At 44.4% G+C, this 17,346-nt stretch overlaps 1 protein-coding gene across 3 annotated transcripts in view; it reads right to left on the minus strand.

Annotated features, from left to right (window-relative positions):
* The window catches only part of UNC5B (unc-5 netrin receptor B), a 159,937-nt gene that overhangs the window by 17,796 nt on the left and 124,795 nt on the right, over positions 1 to 17,346 (minus strand). For 2 of the 3 annotated variants that reach the window (XR_014564825.1, XM_083740683.1), the window contains exons 4-8: positions 15,490 to 15,593; positions 9,831 to 10,011; positions 8,763 to 8,930; positions 7,080 to 7,244; positions 2,479 to 2,511 (exon numbers count right to left, since the gene is read on the minus strand). Coding sequence is in view for 2 of the 3 variants with exons in the window: in XM_083740683.1 (XP_083596809.1) it covers positions 2,479 to 2,511; positions 7,080 to 7,244; positions 8,763 to 8,930; positions 9,831 to 10,011; positions 15,490 to 15,593 (651 nt within the window). In the remaining variant the exon portion in view is untranslated. The remainder of the gene's footprint in view (positions 1 to 2,478; positions 2,512 to 7,079; positions 7,245 to 8,762; positions 8,931 to 9,830; positions 10,012 to 15,489; positions 15,594 to 17,346) is intronic. The other variant, XM_083740684.1, reaches the window with a different exon arrangement.

The raw sequence follows: 17,346 nt of genomic DNA on the forward strand, positions 1-17,346 counted from the left end.
GCAGATCAATTTGTTCAAACATGCCCAGGAAGACCTTTTTGGAGGGGTGGGGTTTGGCCATATAAGATGATAGAAAGAACTGAAGCCTCATCCCATCACTGCCTCCAAAAGAAATGCTGTATGGATTTGCTAATAAAAAAGCATGGCTTTTTTTCTTCAACATGCAATGTTTAGTTTATTTTTTTAGTTGCTGCTTTGTTAACAGTTTTTTATAGATTGTAATTGTTTCACTAATGCTTTCTTTATTCTGTATGATTCATGTTGTATTTGTGATGTTCTATTCTGTTCTATCATGTTACTGATTATTTGTAAGCCGTTTTGGAATTCATTTGAACGGAAAGAGGCGTAGAAATATATCCAATCAAATCGAGAATTACTCCAGATATGCCAAGAGACTGGCATTTACAACGATCTCCTCCCTCCACCCCTGTTTTTGATTTAACTGTTTCCCTCTTCTCCAAGCTCCCCCCATTACCATGTCCTGTTGTCACAGGTTCCTTCTTTCTGAAAGGGACTATGTGGAACTGAATCAAGGTGTTGTTGTTGTTGATTTTTTTTTTTTAAATGGTAATTATATCTGGACTACATGTACAATTGTGTGTGATCCACTGGGAATTTCTTCCCTGAGGGTACTACCGGAAAAGGCACAAGGAAGAAATAACGGGGAATTTACAGGCTTTGAAGTATCCAATCAGCGCCATTTCCCAATCTATAGGGATTGCTAGGGTAGGCAGAGGAACGCTCCATGCCAAGCTTCCATCATTGCTTGCTACAGAAGTAATTTTCCTCCCTCTGACTAGAAGGTGAAATACAACAGCAAGGAATACTGCTAAAATAGTTTGGGGCTTGGGAGGGTTGACTCCCATGCTAATGTTATTTATTAAGGTGTCACCATCAGTATGCATGACACTTCAAAGCAGGAGCAACAGGGAGCCCCAGGGAGCTTGCAGCCTCTAGTTTGACAATGGAAATAAAACAGAAGGGAGGCAGCAGGCAAGGGATTTGCGTGACCAAGGCATGGAGGCTAAGGTGTTGAGATGCATGGGCTTTGCAAGAATAGTTTTGAAATATTTTTAGAATAAAAGGGGGGTGGCGGGGTAGAATAGAGCATTCTGGGAGGTCATTGTGGGCATAAGGAGAAGCAAGGGAGACTGAGCAAAGGTCCTTTAAAACAGCAAGAGAATTTTTAGATGGCAGAGAACGGCAGAATTGGAAGAGTAGCAATTACTCTGCCACCTTTATCCTCCCTTTATTTGATTTTCAGTCTGCATTACAGAAGATAAGCTATCACTGATGAAGCTAATAAATATTCTGCACTGGATGCTACTCATGCAGAAATAGCTCTGCCTTCTATGCTTCACGTTCACAGACGTTATCACGTTTTATTGCCACGCAGTGCAGCAACTGATGGCACACTGCCGCAAGGAAAGGGGAGGGATGCGCAACAAGAACACCCCCATCTCTGGCAAAATGAAAACAAAAACGAAACAAAATAACGTCACCGCTATAGCCCTATGTCAAGGAGTTACAGAAACACCAACAAGTTACTTGAGGTTGAGAGAGAAAGAAAGCTGGGAGGGGAAGAACAATGTTTGCACTGAGCAAAAAACAAAAGCAAAGAGTTTCTCTTTCTCGCTCTTATAGATGAATGGATGAACTATAGCTTTAATTTCCATTGAAACTTTACACTGAATTTAGTCAAGGGAATAACAGGTGTTGGTGGAGCATAGTTTTTTATTTTATACAAAGAACTGATATTTGCATCATCATCATAATCATTAATTCATTCCCATGACCCAAAATGTTGTGTGTGTATGTGATATCCTAAGGTATACTGGGAGAGCTGTAATAGTAGGTCAAGGCAAAACTGAGCAAAACAAAAATAAGAATGGCCTAATATTTATTTTTTTACAGTGGCACGTGGCTGTCAGCCACCCCAGTGTGTTTGCCGCTGCTATCCACAACACTAGAAGCAGGTTTGTTTTACTGGGAGCAATTGGGTAGAAAATGGCCAGCACGTTTTCCATTATATCTCTGTAAACAAAAAGGCTAGAGAGCTTTCTTTAAAAAAAGAAGAAAGCAAGCAAGCAAGCTGAAATGTTCAGGGAAGGAGTCCAGAACATCACATCCATCTCCTTCCTGCTGGAGGCTACAAAGCTTTATTATTTAAACCAGCACTGAACTTAAAACCACCACAGTATCTTTCCTACTGAATTGGAAATAAACCTGGTTTGATTCTAGTTTCTAAAACAAACCCAGTTTACTTTTCAAGGTCCACCAGGCCTAACAATGTCTACATTCCCCTTCCCACTGGCTTCAGCTCCCTTGAGGCTGCTAGAGTCACACAGAGATGGTCCTCCAGGAATGTTTTAATACTGAGGTAGGGCAAATGTTCATGTATAGCAGACAAACCCGAACCAAACCAAAAGCTTAAATGTACAACAAATGAAAGAAAATGGCTATGAAATGGAGACTTACGGTGACTTTTGGGCTCGCTTACAAATCTTTTATCTGTCGGGGGAAACAAAGTTCAAAAACAAAGGTTGAAAAATGAGAATGGCGACAATGAAGATGGTAACAAAATAAAACAAAGGGCAGTTTAGCAGCTCTGGCAAACCGAGGACTAAGGGTATGGTGAAAACGTAAGCACAATGGAACAATTTGTACTGAAGTGACATGCAAGACAAAGCCACGTAAACTGCAGTTGGAAGGGAGGAGGAGGAGGCTGGCATATTCACTCCACAAGCAGCCCCTCTCAAATATCTGCACTGCTGTATCTGCCCACAGTATCAGGAGAGTGCCTGCGAAATGTAACACCAACATCATGGTCTGGGATGCTGTACTAACGTGCCTAAGAGCAGAGCAAGAGTCCATCTGGTCCAGCGGTCTGTTTCTTAGGAATGGCTAGCCAGCTGCCTCCAGCAAGCCTGCAAGCAGGACACAATGGTGATAGCTGTCTCTTGTGGTTGCTCCCCCCAACCACTGGTATTCATTGCCATACTTCCCATGACCATGGAAGCCCCCCCCTCCAGCTATGTGGACAGTTGGTACAAACCACCCAACTGCACTACTATTGGTTCTTCACAACATGTGACCCACCAGTCCTCTCAGGCATAATCCTAGAACCAGTGCTTCTTCTGGGGGTACGCAGGGGTACGCATACCCCTAAACATTTTGTGAATCTTTGTACTTTTGTCCATTTACTGTTTTTATTCTTCCCAATTTGAACTATAAAAATGATGATCGTCTTAAGTCAAAATGAGAGTACCCTGAAACATTTTTTTTTAGGAAAAAAAGCATTGCCTACAACTTATCTGGACAGAAGCAATGAGCTGCCATGTTTCTCAGTTGTCCTGTCCTCCGTTAGCGGCAGTTAGTTACCCCAATCACCACCAAAAACACCCCCTACCCCCCATCAACGTAAGAAAGTGCTAGAAGAAGCAGTAGCATCTAATTTATTTTCCGGTGGGGGAGCCATGCTGGTCTGTTGCAGTGAAACCCAACAGTGTTGTAGGATGTTTAGGACGAGCACATATATTACGGCGTAAGCCTTGAATGGTGTACTCCAGAGGTCAATGGACTCCAACTCTCATCAGCTCCAATTCCTGCCATGGCCTACGGCCAGGAATTATGGGAGTTGTAATCCACCAACACCTGAAAAGCGCCATGTTGACGGGCAGAAGCTTTCATGGGCCTGTGTCCACATCATCAGATGAATGAAGTACAGTGCTTTTTTCTTTTTTTTAAAGAAATGTTTAGGGGACACTCCCATTTTCCTACTCCTATTGAAATACCGTCCCTCAGTGAGGTCAAACTTAAGAGTCACAAAATGTTTAGGGGTATACGTACCCCTGCGTCCCCCCAGAAAAAAAGCACTGATGAAGTATATGGTGATCCCAAAGTGGCAGGGACACATATATGGTTGGGATGGTGGAGGAGGAGGAGGAGGAAGAAGAGAGGAATGAGGGAGACAAAATGCTAAAGAAGGACAGACTAACTCCAATTCATCTTAAAGTTCTTCAAACTTGCTACATGTTGAAAGTTCCCACACACTGGAAGGTACTGATCCTTGTTAGGCAATGGGGAGGTACACAGAGCACAGTGTTCCTTGCCTCTCGGTGTGTTGCTGCTTGGTTTTCTTCTCAGTACCATTTGCCTGTTTAAGTGTTAACAGCCAGCAGCAGACTGCCATGGTGCGCAGTTTGACCCGACCTCGGCTGTCATGGTGCCTTAATTTTTCCCAGCAGTGAGCTTCTCCAGAGCCAGCAGCTACTGGAGGGAGGGGGAGATGCTTTTCCCCTTTTTCAAAAAATAAATTGCGTCTCTGTACAGGACTCCCCCTCATCTCTGCTATCTGCCAACATGGATCAATCCAGTGATTCCATTTAAGATGACACACATACATTCTCATGCAGCAGCGGCATGAGGTTAGAATTATAGCATTTGGGGGGGGGGTAGCAGATTGCGGTGGGAGGACAGAATTCAGGCAGCAATATAAATTCTGGCAAAATAACGAGCCAGGAAGGTATCACAACGGAAATCAACATGACTACAGCAGGTGGCAGCACTGTCACAATTTTTATTTTATTTTTTTAAAAAAGCAGGGCTGCTCTTGTAGCAAAGTTTGCTTTTCTGCTCATTCAGGCAATTTATTATGATGCTCTAAAGCAGGCTTCTTCAACCTCAGCCCTCCAGATGTTTTGAGACTACAACTCCCAGCATCCCTGACCACTGCTCCTGCAAGCTAGGGATCATGGGAGTTGTAGGCAGAAAACATCTGGAGGGGTGAGTTTGAGGAAGCCTGCTCTAGAGAGATGTAAATAAAGCAATTCTCCCCAGCCTTGCCTCAAGTTTAGAGTAGAAGGGTTAAAACCAAACATCTTCTGCCTCCTGCCTTCCTGTGACCACCCAATGAGCACTTCAGATACTGGCTGAGCTACTGTGATGTCATGGAATGTTCATGAATGTACAAGCAGACTGGAATGAAGATGTTGGCAAGAGAATACTGGCAAAGCAACATGCTTTCCTGAGCTGTCAAATATCCTAAAGGGTCACAGGTCATTTCTGTTGGCAAAATGACTCAGGCAAAGGTCCTTTGCAGGCTGCTGGACCGTTGAGCTAGAGAGCAGGTACACATGGGGGTAGGAATAGGCTGATGGTTGTCATGTAGAACCAAGGAAAATTCACTCTGCACTTGTCTAAATATATTTTTCTTCATTATTGCTTCTTGGCTTCTGAGGCTTAGTCCTAGCACTGAAAGTAATTTCTGTAGCCTGAGAGATCTGGATCAAGTTTAAGCCAGGTGTTCATGCAAAGCAAAAATCCCACTGAGGTACCATCAGGACCCATTTCTTGGATCACATTGTTGAGCAAAATTCACTGGATTGCTTTCCCCAGCACCATGATGGATTTCTGAAGGAAATGTCAATGAAATAGAAGATTTCTCTCTCATTTCAATGGGAAATGACACTATCCACAATTGCTTTACCCTGCCCACATGTGTTCTCCTTTCTTGTATGAAGAGGAGACCCTGTTCTACTTCTCATAGTTTCACTCTTTGAGCTCTACAGGTGGCAGAGGGATCCTGCCATCATGGGTTCTGAATGACAGTTCGTCCATCTTCTTCAGAAGATTCACATTCAAGATTAGGACTCAAACCTCATTAAGGAAAGGCTGGCATTTCACCCACTAACCTTACCATAAACTTCTCAAAATAGTTCTCTTGATCTATCTATCTATCTATCATCTATCTATCTATCTATCTATCTACAAAGGCAACCAGCAGATAATCCTCTAACTGAAATATTCTGCTCTTCTGAATGACCTACAGATCGTTTGAGTAATACAGGTGTCTACATCAATCAGCAGTCTCAAGTCAACTGTTGGCTGGGCAGCAGCACAACTGGAACCCATTCAGGTGGGCTGCAAGGATCTGTAGCCCATTCCTAAGCAGGTGGACTCAGAAGTAGCTTGCACCTCAGTTGGGTTTGCTCATCACTATGCCCTAGCGTGCTATCTCCATGCACCTCCAAGACTTGAAACCATTCACCTAGAAGGCTGATGCCAACCAGAGGCAGAGGCAATGGGATGATCTACACATTACACAGTGTCAAATGCAGGTTTGCTATGGAGTGTGCACTCAACAGGGAGTGAAAAATATTCACAGCTCTGTGACAAGTGTACCCAGTAATTATGTGCGCAACAATATGTTTGATCACATCCACACATCTTAGGTACAGAAGAAATAATTAAGAAATAAAGTTTATGGAAGGGAGTTTTTATCTCTCTTCCTCCTCTCAGCAGTCCCCCCTCCAACACAGTTCAAAAGGGAGCCCCAAGAGAGGCTTTCTGTGGGTCTCAGGTAACCACATTGGGACAGAGCGGAGAGCAAACTTCCATTCCTTAAATGACCTTAAGTTAACTTAAGTTTCAAACTTGTGAATTTAGGTGGCCAGAGAACTTCATTGGGACTGGTAATAGATGTGGGTAAGGAGCTGAAAGGATGCAGTCGGTGTTCTTCCCCTGCCATATATAAGTTGGCAAAAACAAACCCCTGTGTTGCAATGAGAACCAACCACAAAAACAAAGACACAACACGCAGGCTAATAACTGTTAGAGCATATGCAGTAGAATAATGATATAATTCAAAAAGTAGGAATAACTCTATTAGAGTTCATATATACAATGTAACAGACTAGTGGCACAGAAGGTATTCTGTTGAAACCTTTGAATAACCATTGTGAGACTGACCTTTGATGCCTACCTTGAATGCATGACCTTGACATTCTGAGGCACTAGTCTGTTACATTGCATATATGAACTCTAATAGATTTATTTATACTTTTTGAATGATATCAAAAATATCATAAAATAGAATGATATTCTATTATATATGCTCTAACAGCTATTAGCCTACATGTTGTGTCTTTATTTCTGTGATAGATAACTTGGCAACAGAAGTTTGTCACTGGGTCTTACATGCCCACCTGCAGAGGTTTTTTAGTACAACTGAAAAACCTGCCTCCCTTCTGTCTTCCCTTTCCCCTCTGCTTCTTGTTAGGCACAGCAAATCGACTCACTTTGCATACAGAGCCCATCGGTGCAGTTTTTGGAGTCAAGCAGCACTCCGCTGCAGTCTTTGCCTCCGTTCCTGGGCGAAGGGGCTGTGCATTCTCTGCTCCTCCAGTGCGTGCATTCTGTGCTGCAGGCTGACCACTTGCTCCATTCCGTCCAAGCTCCGTCTACTGCATTTCGGGAGGGAAAAGACAGTCAGGGACTAATCCATCACCAGAAGCACCACCATAAAGGAAGGAAACTAATTAGAGATGCACAGGCAGATGGGGTTGGTGCAGGGAGGGGGGAGAGGAAACAATTTTTGTAGGACTAGCTTACTAAATCCTGAAAAAAGCAGAATGCTGAGATGCCCTTGTGAAATCACCTACTGGCACCACCGGCCCCAAACCAAAAAGTAAAGTGATACTGGCAGGCAGGTAAGATCAGACTTAAAACACTGCAACCTTCCAACACAGGAAGCTATTCCGCATTGAAAGCATGCACGATCTCCCACACATAAGTGTTTTTACACCACAATTTTGTTGTATTTTAAGTGTGCCTTAATGTGACGCATACTGATACAAGCAACTATTTTCAGGTGTGTATATATAGTTAGAATTTCAATGCTGCGTTTTAGCAGTCCTCTGAACAAGTCTGCAATGTAGATCAGTATCATTAACCCCATAATGCAGCCGGTGAGCTGGGGCAAAAGACTGTGGCTTGCTAAAGGTCACCTACCCAAAAAATTAGGTGACATCTTGAAAGCTGTAGGTTCTAACTACTACAGCAGCTTCCTCTTTTTTAAAGCACCGCCTGCTTTCTTGCCACATCTGCCAGTTGTCATCCTAACCAAGCATAAAATGTAATTAAAAGAAACCCTAAACTAAATGGAACAGTTACAGATAGGTAGCCGTGTTGGTCTGCCATAGTCAAAACAAAAAAAATTCCTTCCAGTAGCACCTTAAAGACCAACTAAGACTAACTTAGTTGGTCTTTAAGGTGCTACTGGAAGAATTTTTTTTTGTTTTAAATGGAACAGATTTGACTAGCACATGCATTCCCAAATCTGCCTTTCTTAAGGTTCCAGCCTCCCATTATCACATGTATGATTATTACTTTTCTGCTTTCTTTTGAAGTCTAAAAAGAGCAGCCAGACATAAAAGTACATTGAATTCTCACAAAACAACCCGCTTCTTTATTGTTTATCCTGTTTCGTCCCTCCAGGCCGCAAGTGTTAAGAGCATTGTTATTTTGCTCAATTCCTTGCAATAACACATCTTGCTGCTAGCAGATGCTGTGATGTTAGCAGTTCTTCCTGTAAATTATGAGTCTCACTTCAGTTGTGACTCAACATAAATATCATTGCACTATAATGTACACAGAACGTTCGTACAAAATGGAATATTGGATGCCTTTCCCCAAACCCTTGATATTTAAAGGTAGTTCTAAATAAAGAATGAGATGTTTTAATAAATGACATTTGGAAACTGGTGGATTGTTTTCTAAAGCAGATATGGTTCCCAAATGCTCTGCTGCCTGGCTCCTGCTGCTTGAGATACTCTAACGCTCTGTACAGGGTACTGAGTCTAAGTCAACTGGATACATCAAGCTTTGCCACCAGATTCTGTGCTATACAAACAGAAACAGTCCTGTGTGCGAATACAGCTCACTGTGCAGAGTCCAGGAGTGGCTGTCCGAGATGCCCTCACCTGGGCACATAGTGCTGCAGGAGATCTTCTGCAAGGACTGTCCATCGCAAACGGAGCCACCGTTGAGAGGCGCAGGATTGGTGCAGGTCCGGGTGCGCTTTTGCCATCCACGACCACAGCGGTTGCTACACGGGGACCATTCTGACCAGGTAGACCAGCCGCCATTCACTATGAGCAGGGAAGAGAAGCAAAGGATATTAAAAACCATGAAAGAGCAGACAAGTGAGGCTATCTCCTCAATACCAACCTAGCTGATTTCTTTCTCCTGTAGCCACTTCTAATGTTACAGCTGCCCACACTAAATATGCTGGGAAACACCCACATTGTGTTGGATTCCTGTGGCAGCTGTAACATTCAGTAAGTCCTCACCGCCATGGCTGTCCCAATCATGCCAGTGTTGCACATTTTTGGTGGAAGCTGGCACCAGACTGGACACTCTCCATGTGCAATTACCACAAGAGGGAAGCCCAAATGCTGCATCTTTTCCACCACCAATCAACAATAATAAACTGCACCTCTGTAAGAACACATCTATTAAGGAATATCTGCAAAATTGTAACACCTGTGAATCAGAGACCTGCACTGCTCAAGGTGTTAACTATTGGTACTTAAAGCCCTGAACAGATCGGGACCAGTTTATTTGCGAGATTGCCTTACAATGAAGCAACCTATAACTTGTAAGAAATCAATCAATCAATTGATGGGGAAACTGCAGAGGTAGGGACTCTTGCAGTAATTATTATTATTATTATTATTATTATTATTATTATTATTATTATTTACCCCGCCCATCTGGCTGGGTATCCCCAGCCACTCTGGGCAGCTTCCAACAAAATATTAAAACACAATTGCAAGTGCTATTAAATTCAGTGGGACTTCCTTTTGAACAAACATGTTTAGAAGATCAGGTTGTTATTTGCATTTAATGTGGATGATTACATACTGCATGAACCCAGTATTTAATTATACATGCACACATATATACGTTGCAGAAAACTGTGTTCCCATCTTCTCCTTATCCACCATGTGAATAAGGCCCCTAACCTGCCGAAAGCAAAAAGTCTGTACCATAGACAATGACGGTGGCTGTGGTGCTCCTCCGTTTGGCGACAATGTTCTTGGCCACACAGGTGTAGTTGGCAGTGTCAGAAAGTCTGGCTTGCTTGATGATGAGGTTATGGTCAATGGTTATCAAGAAGTTGGTATCTTGGGCAGTGTCAACCACATCATCATTCCTCAGCCACTCAACCTAGAGAGAGCCACGGGGGGAGAAAAACAGGGAGGAAAGGAATAGGGAAAGAAGGTGTTGGGACAGGTAAAAAAAAAAATGAAGGGAGGAGGAAGAGGGAGCCACTGTTAACTACTGTAACACACACACTGCATGCAACATGTGATCTTCATTCCAAAGTCAGATCTAGAACTATAACTTTTTAATAAAAAAGTTATAGGCTTCCCCAGCAAGCCATGGAACTTTGTCATCCAGAGCCTGGAATTCTATTGGATAACCCTCCAGGGGTGGAGTCAAACTGCGGGAGAATCACAGCACCTGCTGTGGCCGCAGAGGCTTGTAACTCGTAACTGCTGCCTCCTGTGTTGTTTTTGCTGCATTAGCAGCACCAAAGCAACCTCTCCAGGAAGCAAGCCTGGGCAGTGTGTACGGAGGTAGCAGGCTGCCAAGATTACAAGACCCCCCCACACTCTAGGCCTCACTGATGTAGTCCAAAAGAAAGCAGAGCGAAATTTGCCGCAAGTACCCATGACAGAAAACTCCATTGGGTTCCTGTGGCACGTATACGTTTGCCCACTTGCCTTACTGGTACATGCAATATCCTACTTAGAAGTAATACTGAGTAAGCATAAACAGGCCTTATTTATAAAGCATCCTGAATCTTGTGATGTTCAACCCATTTTTTAAATAATAAACAACCCTGCCTGTCACCCCAGGAGGCCCTAGTACCATAATGCACCTGGGCTTTGCTCATTGTTCGAGAAAGGACAGACTTTCTTACAGATAACCTTTCTATTTTTAATTTTGTTCCCATCTGCCACACCAGCTGGATGTGGAATGGCCCAGTTCAACCACCTCACTGTTTTGTTAGCAAAAAACAAAACAAGGCCAGACAAATCGCGGATTAATTTCTTACATTTGTATCCTGCCCCAAGTTGCTGAGACCAACAGTTTTAGCCCGACAACAAATCTGAAAAGTAAGTTACGCTCTGAGAGTGTGAGGCTGAAGGCTTCAGGCCTCGTCCACACAGGCAACAAAGTGAAATGGGAACGAGATGGTGGAGTCCTGAAGCGGTAGACTAGACTGCAAATTTCGGGCTGAAAGTGGTGTTTTGCCATTTCAGCGAAAAACACAAAACCTTGCACATAGAAAACTAGCTCCAAAGGGGCTGGACTAGGATATGCTAGCATTCCCCCCCACCCCGTTTCTAAAACTTGCCAAACAGGGTTGTTGTTAAAACATATGTGTGCACTCAAAACTAGTGCAGTATTTTGCACCTGCAGCCTGAAGCAGAAATATCCATTCTGCCTCCTCATTCACCTGCATGCATGGACCAGGCCTCTTGGTGTTCTAGAGGCAGAAACCAGGTGCTACCCTACAGGACACTATGGTCTACCTGCCCTTAGCTTGGATTGACCTGTCTCTCCATCGGCACTCAGTTGCCAGGTATATGCATGTGTGTGCTTAACTGCCTGCACTCCATCTAGACTGAGCATCTTTACACCCCAGGTACCTAAAGTTAGCTGCACAGCCATATGATGCTATGTTGGCGGCGGTGGCAGCGTTACCCTGCCACTGCAGTCACAAGTCGCTGGAAGCTTCCTGCGGTAGCAGCAACAGCAGAAAATTTATGTCCCTGGGATGGTAACACACCCAAACAACTGCTCTGGTATGCGTGTTCATAAAGTGCCAGCAGGGAGGTGGCACCGCCCTCTGTTTGAAAGCATGATGCACAACACTTGCAGAACCAGCAGATTTGGGGACAGCTGTTTGCCACCACTTCTGTGATGCTCCCCATGGGCTGCCTGAAGATGCTGCCTCACTCTGCCTTGTGACAAGGCTGCGACACCCTGAGAGCCTCACGGAAGGGAGCCGGGGGTTGGAGTTTCCCCAAATGCAAGCTAATGTTCCAGCTGTTACACCAGTTGGGCCGTTTACACAGGAAGTACCGGGTCACGGGGTGTCAAAGGCTAAAGATGACCCCATGCGAAGCTCTGCCACTGTCAGGGGAATTCCAGGAATGTTGATACGTCCTAATTCTAATTGCTCTCCCCCTCACTGGAAAACAATTCATTCTGTGTTTTCCTTGCTAAATCCTGCGAGGAGTTAATGGCTGATCAGCCCATGCGGGAGGGAGGGAAGGCTGGGCTGAACAGGTGTTGAGGTTAAGTACATTATTAGGTGTCAGAATAACAGATCCGCTGCCTAAAATAAACACTTCTGCTGAATAATGAAAGCAGACGGCCTCCGTGCAAGGCTATCCATCACGGCCCCGATCCGGCTCTGGGAGCCGACTCATTTACCTCATGCACACTTTTTTTCTCCTGGCTGTAAACTAGCAATCTGCTAAGGTGCCAACACTCCCAGCTGGAATTTTATGGCAGTTGCTTGGAAGAAGCAGGCAGATGTGTGTGTGTGTGTGTGTGTGTGTGTGTGTGTGTGTGCTTCTGTGGTGTGCATAGTGGGGAGAGGGTGGCTGGGCAGATATCTGAGAGAAGTAACAGCTCCCCGTGATTTATTAATGGGCTGCAATGGGAAAAATTGCATCCTTGCCTACAATTATTCACATTCACGGTGTGCCTTCAGGGAAGGCGCAGATGTGCCCAGCTGTAGGAGGAAGGCAGGAAGTTTCTGGTTACCAACCGCTAGCAAATTTGGAGAGTGGTTGGTTGGTGGGTGGGTGGGTGGGTGGGTGGGGGAAAGATATCTCAGCAACCAAAATCTATAAAACAAGTCTGCATGTCTGAGTTAGAATAACACCCTAAAATTGAAAAAGGAAAAAAAGCAGGAGACAGATATTTCAGGAGGCTTTTAAACATTTATTCCAACATCTGTCTTATGGAACAGGGGAAAGTAATACATTTAATGGGAGGGCAGCAATCACCATTGGAGGCAATGCTACAGCCCTAGCTCATGAATCTCAAAGCATTCTGCCAGGACAAGTCTGGTAGGAAAAGATATATATCACTGTCAGGGAAAGTGCTCTAAGTCTCCAGGTGCAATCTCAAACCTGGGTCCTTTGGAGAGCTGGTCTTGCTTAGCAGCCATCTCTTTCCCAAGCAGACCATGGACCTCCTGGACACAGGTATTTATTTGTGACAGCTCCCTGTCACTTTTCCTGCCCCCAAGTAACTTCCCCTGCATTCTTGCCTAAAGGTTTTGGGTGATTTCAGTTGGTCATATTTTATGCATGTTAAGTTGCACAGCATCTTCACCACCATCTAAGAAAACTTGGCAAGAAGAGGCAGGGTGAATTTTTGCCACTCCCTTGATTGTGTCTGATCAGGTGCAGAAGTGTGGTAAAGTTCTCCTCACCACCTAATAGGAGGGTACAGAGGGATGGCTTATTGAGGGGCTATGTCAGGTGTGGGGAACCCATATGACCCTCCAGACGTTGCTGAACTCCAACTCCCATTAGCCCCAGCAAGCATGGCCAATGATTATGGAAGTTGTAGTTCGGCGACACCTGATGGGCCAAAATTTCCCAACACCTGGGTTATGTGTTGATAAATGAACTCACACTTTAGACTCCATTTCAAGATGCACCCACTGTTGTGGCTGCTTCCTCAGGTAGCCTACAGCAACCTTTGCCAACATAGTTCCTCCCGCCCAATGTTTTGTAGTACAACTCACTGCATCTCTAGATAGCATGGCTGCCCAAACCATCCATGGATCATCAACATCTCTGGATGTTGTCTGTTTGCAGGAATATTTGCCCCCATCATCAGTTTGCACCTACAGTTTGTTTATTTATTGCATTCTTTCCTGCCCTTCTTCCAAGGAGCTCGGGTCAGCCTTCATAGTTCTCCCCTATATTTCATCCTCAGAACAACTCTCTGAGATACGTTAGGAGAGAGTTGCCGAGGGTCACACATTGAGGTTCGTGGCTGTGTAAGGATGCAGGTCTCACCTGCCCTAGTTTGACTGTTTATACAGTCTCTCTCTCTCTCTCTCTCTCTCTCTCTCTCTCTCTCTCCCTCTCTCTCTCTCTCTCTCTGCTGTGGGCCTGAACTATAATTGTGTCAGCCAGCTTTCTGCTCTGCTCAGAGAGGCTTGCAGCGTATCTTCTCTCTGCTTGTTGAGCACTGTGAGCCGGTTGTGTGTGTTGATGAAGTGGAGGGCCTGATCTGCTGGATGGATGCTTCCACCTTGCAGCGGGAGGTTGGGAACAGGATGATATTTGGGTGCTTTCCAGCTCTGTGTCTATGCCCTAGCCTGATAGCGGTACTGTAAAATAAAATGAGGCTAAGAAGAGTTATCTTCTGTGGCTTTTTGCATGAGCAGCCTTATCCTAATGGGTATTAGCAGCATCACACACTAATCCGTGTACTTCTTGGCAGCTCTGGCTATGTGCCCAGTCCACAGCCAGCACCACCAGTTTTGGGGAAATACATGGTGCCAAGCTGAAGCAACGTCTTCAGAAACAAGATTTGTCTGCCTGCCTCATGGCAACCCTCACTGAAGAGATCAGAGCTGTCTACAAGGGCAATTCCTGATCAGAAGCCATGATGAGAAGCAGAAATGCCAGTCCATAGTTGTTGTTGCTATTATGTTTTGGTTTATTTTTTACAAAGCGGAATAAACCTCACTCCACCAAGCTTCCTCCCCTTAGGAGAGACAAATATGCCACGGAAGCCTTGAAAACTGTGTGTAGGGAGTGCAAACGAGAAGAGAATTGCAGCTGCCTGACCTCCATGTGACATGGATAAAACTGTCCAAAGTAACAGGATAGAAGAAATAGGACCAAAGGCGACACTGAGGTTGGTGGTGATGGGGGTGGGGGTGGTGTAAAACAAATAAATCCAAGCTCAATGGCAGGAGTGCATTGGAAGGGTAAGATTCCTTTCTACAGTTCAAAAAACCGGCTGACTAATGGAAGCTTAGTATTTTCACAACCAGGCAGTTGAAACAGGTTTGAGAACTCAAGGCTAGGCTTCTTTTAGGGCCTGCATGGGCCCAACTAAAGAACTACAGAAAGCAAATAAAAATTAAAGCACCTGTTTTCCCCCTAAGGGTGTTTGTGTGTGCGTGTCAAAATGGCTAAATTGTGCAGTTCTCTAAACGGGGAACATCCCCAAAAGCCACGTAGCCTGGACAGTGCAATCCTACACAGGCTTACTTGTGTAATGGTACTTGCTTTTGAGTAAACAACGCCCTACACCTAGGACTGAAGTGTCAGTCTATTTTCTGCTAAGCAGGTACCTACAATGAGCCAAAGTGAAGGGAGACAGTTCACATTTATGGGCTGAGGAAGGAATGAAACAAGTATAGAATGTTCTCTTTCTCAGTGATCTGAGATAAGCCCTGCACATCCCTTGGCACATGGGAAAGTGCTACATGTGCGCTTTAGTAACAGTGACGCTAATCATCACACAGAAACACAACATGAGCATGCGTCGCCTTGTGGGAATAATCGCAATTCAGTTCCGCAGGCTCCTCCCAGCTGGCAGCTGCTACCACCAACGCTGCCCCCCCCCCCCGTGGCCTGCCTTGCTTACCTCGGCTGTTGGCACTCCTTCAGGAGGGCGGCACTGCAGAAGCACTTCATGATCCAGAGGAACCTCCTTCCCCAAGGGCTCCTGGTCAAAATTCTTCCTCAGGTCTATGAATGGGAAACAAAACAAGCACCAGGCATCAGTCCAGGAGTCACTTGCGGAGCTCAGTTGCCTCGTCATACCGGCTGAGAGAGGGCGGCATGTCTAGAGCTCAGCATGAGCTTAGGCTGGGTATGCACCAGAGATTTAAAGCACATTTTTCTCCCCTGCCCACAACCCTAGGAACTGTATTTACACTTTAACAGAGCTACAACTGCAAGCGCCCTTAACCAACGACAGTTCCCAGGCTTCTTTGGTGGGAGAAATGTGCTGGTTCCTTACTTGGCAAGGCTGCCAATTCTTACTGAAATGAAGATTAGGAGGTTTGTGGAGAAATGCACTGCTTAAAAGTCCTTGTGGTGCCATTCTGTTGGCCTCACAGGTTATCTCAATAAGGGTTTTCAGAAGCACTTGGATGATCCCATCGAGGTAGTTAAAGGAGGGATGGACATGCAGAGTTTGTATTTTACACCCCAGATATATTTACTTGGGAGTAAGCCACTTCTACTTCCAAAGATGAAAGAGGACAAGGTTTCAGAGCCCTGCATAGCTGTTCTCCACAAAATGTAGGACATGATATTTTTGTGTGTCTGCTCAGGGCCTGCCCTACCATTAGGTGGTGAATTCAAGCAGTAGAATCTGAGTGGGTGGGTAGCAGTGGTGAAGTGCTGGACAACAGAGTTATGTCTGCTGTACATCATGCCTTCCAATATCTAACTAATCTAACTGAAATGCTGAAGTAGGAGACAACTACAAGTCCAGCTGGCTTTAGTATACGGTGTGCAAAGAGGAGATCACTTTGTGCTTGCTTCAGATGGCAAAATTTCTTGATCTGCCTCTGCTAACTCTACTCGCAAACAAAATATCTCAATTCCCTACTATTCCTTCCCCGTGCATCAAAACCTTTGCTAAAATGTTCTGAATTCTGTACATCAACATTAGAGAATGACTGCATCGCTTGTAGCCACAGGGAACAGGAATATATTAGAAATATTAAGCGGCTTTTCTTAATACTTGAATATTGCATCAGTTTCAAAGAACTTTGTGTGCTTAACTAAACTGTATCACGAGTAAACAAGCCCCAGTATTAACCAGTAGGTGGCACTATAACCCACCTAATTACTCCCAAGCAGTTTTGACAAACTGTTCCAATGAAAATAAAGGCTGTCCAAAGTAATTATTTTTGAGGATGATTACGATGATGACAATGATGATAATTTGCTGTCTTGTTTTATGAACAAGACTTGATCGTTGTAGATCTTATCACAGCATGATCTGCTGGAACGAGAAAGTTCACTGGCTAGCATCCCTCAAACAACCACTGCTTCTAGAACTGCATATTGTAAGTTTATAGTGCCTATTCACACAAATTTCTAATCCTTGAGAATACATTTATTTTTATTTTTTTGTAGCATGGGAAGGGAGCCATGTAGAAAATAAAGCCACATATTTTGAAACTAGTGTGGAGTGCCCGGATATATAAGCACTGCATATTTTTTAGAAATAAAAATAACATTGTGCCTTTTGTGAGATTGGATGTGTCACACCAAAAAATGGGTGGAGTCAACCCAAAGTCATGTTTAGTCCGCCATCTTGCTGCAAAATGACACCTGGCATCTGAACATTAACAAAAATTGCCACTCTCACCATGGGTGCCACCATGCCAAAATTGGAGATGCTATATTGAAAAGCAGCCAAATCTATTCTATGCTGAAAAAGAGAGGAAGTCATGCCAAAGGGACATTGTGGTCTGCCAGCTTG

Source organism: Podarcis gaigeae (genome assembly GCF_964106915.1).
Source record: "Podarcis gaigeae genome assembly, chromosome: 5".
Classification (NCBI taxonomy): domain Eukaryota; kingdom Metazoa; phylum Chordata; class Lepidosauria; order Squamata; family Lacertidae; genus Podarcis; species Podarcis gaigeae.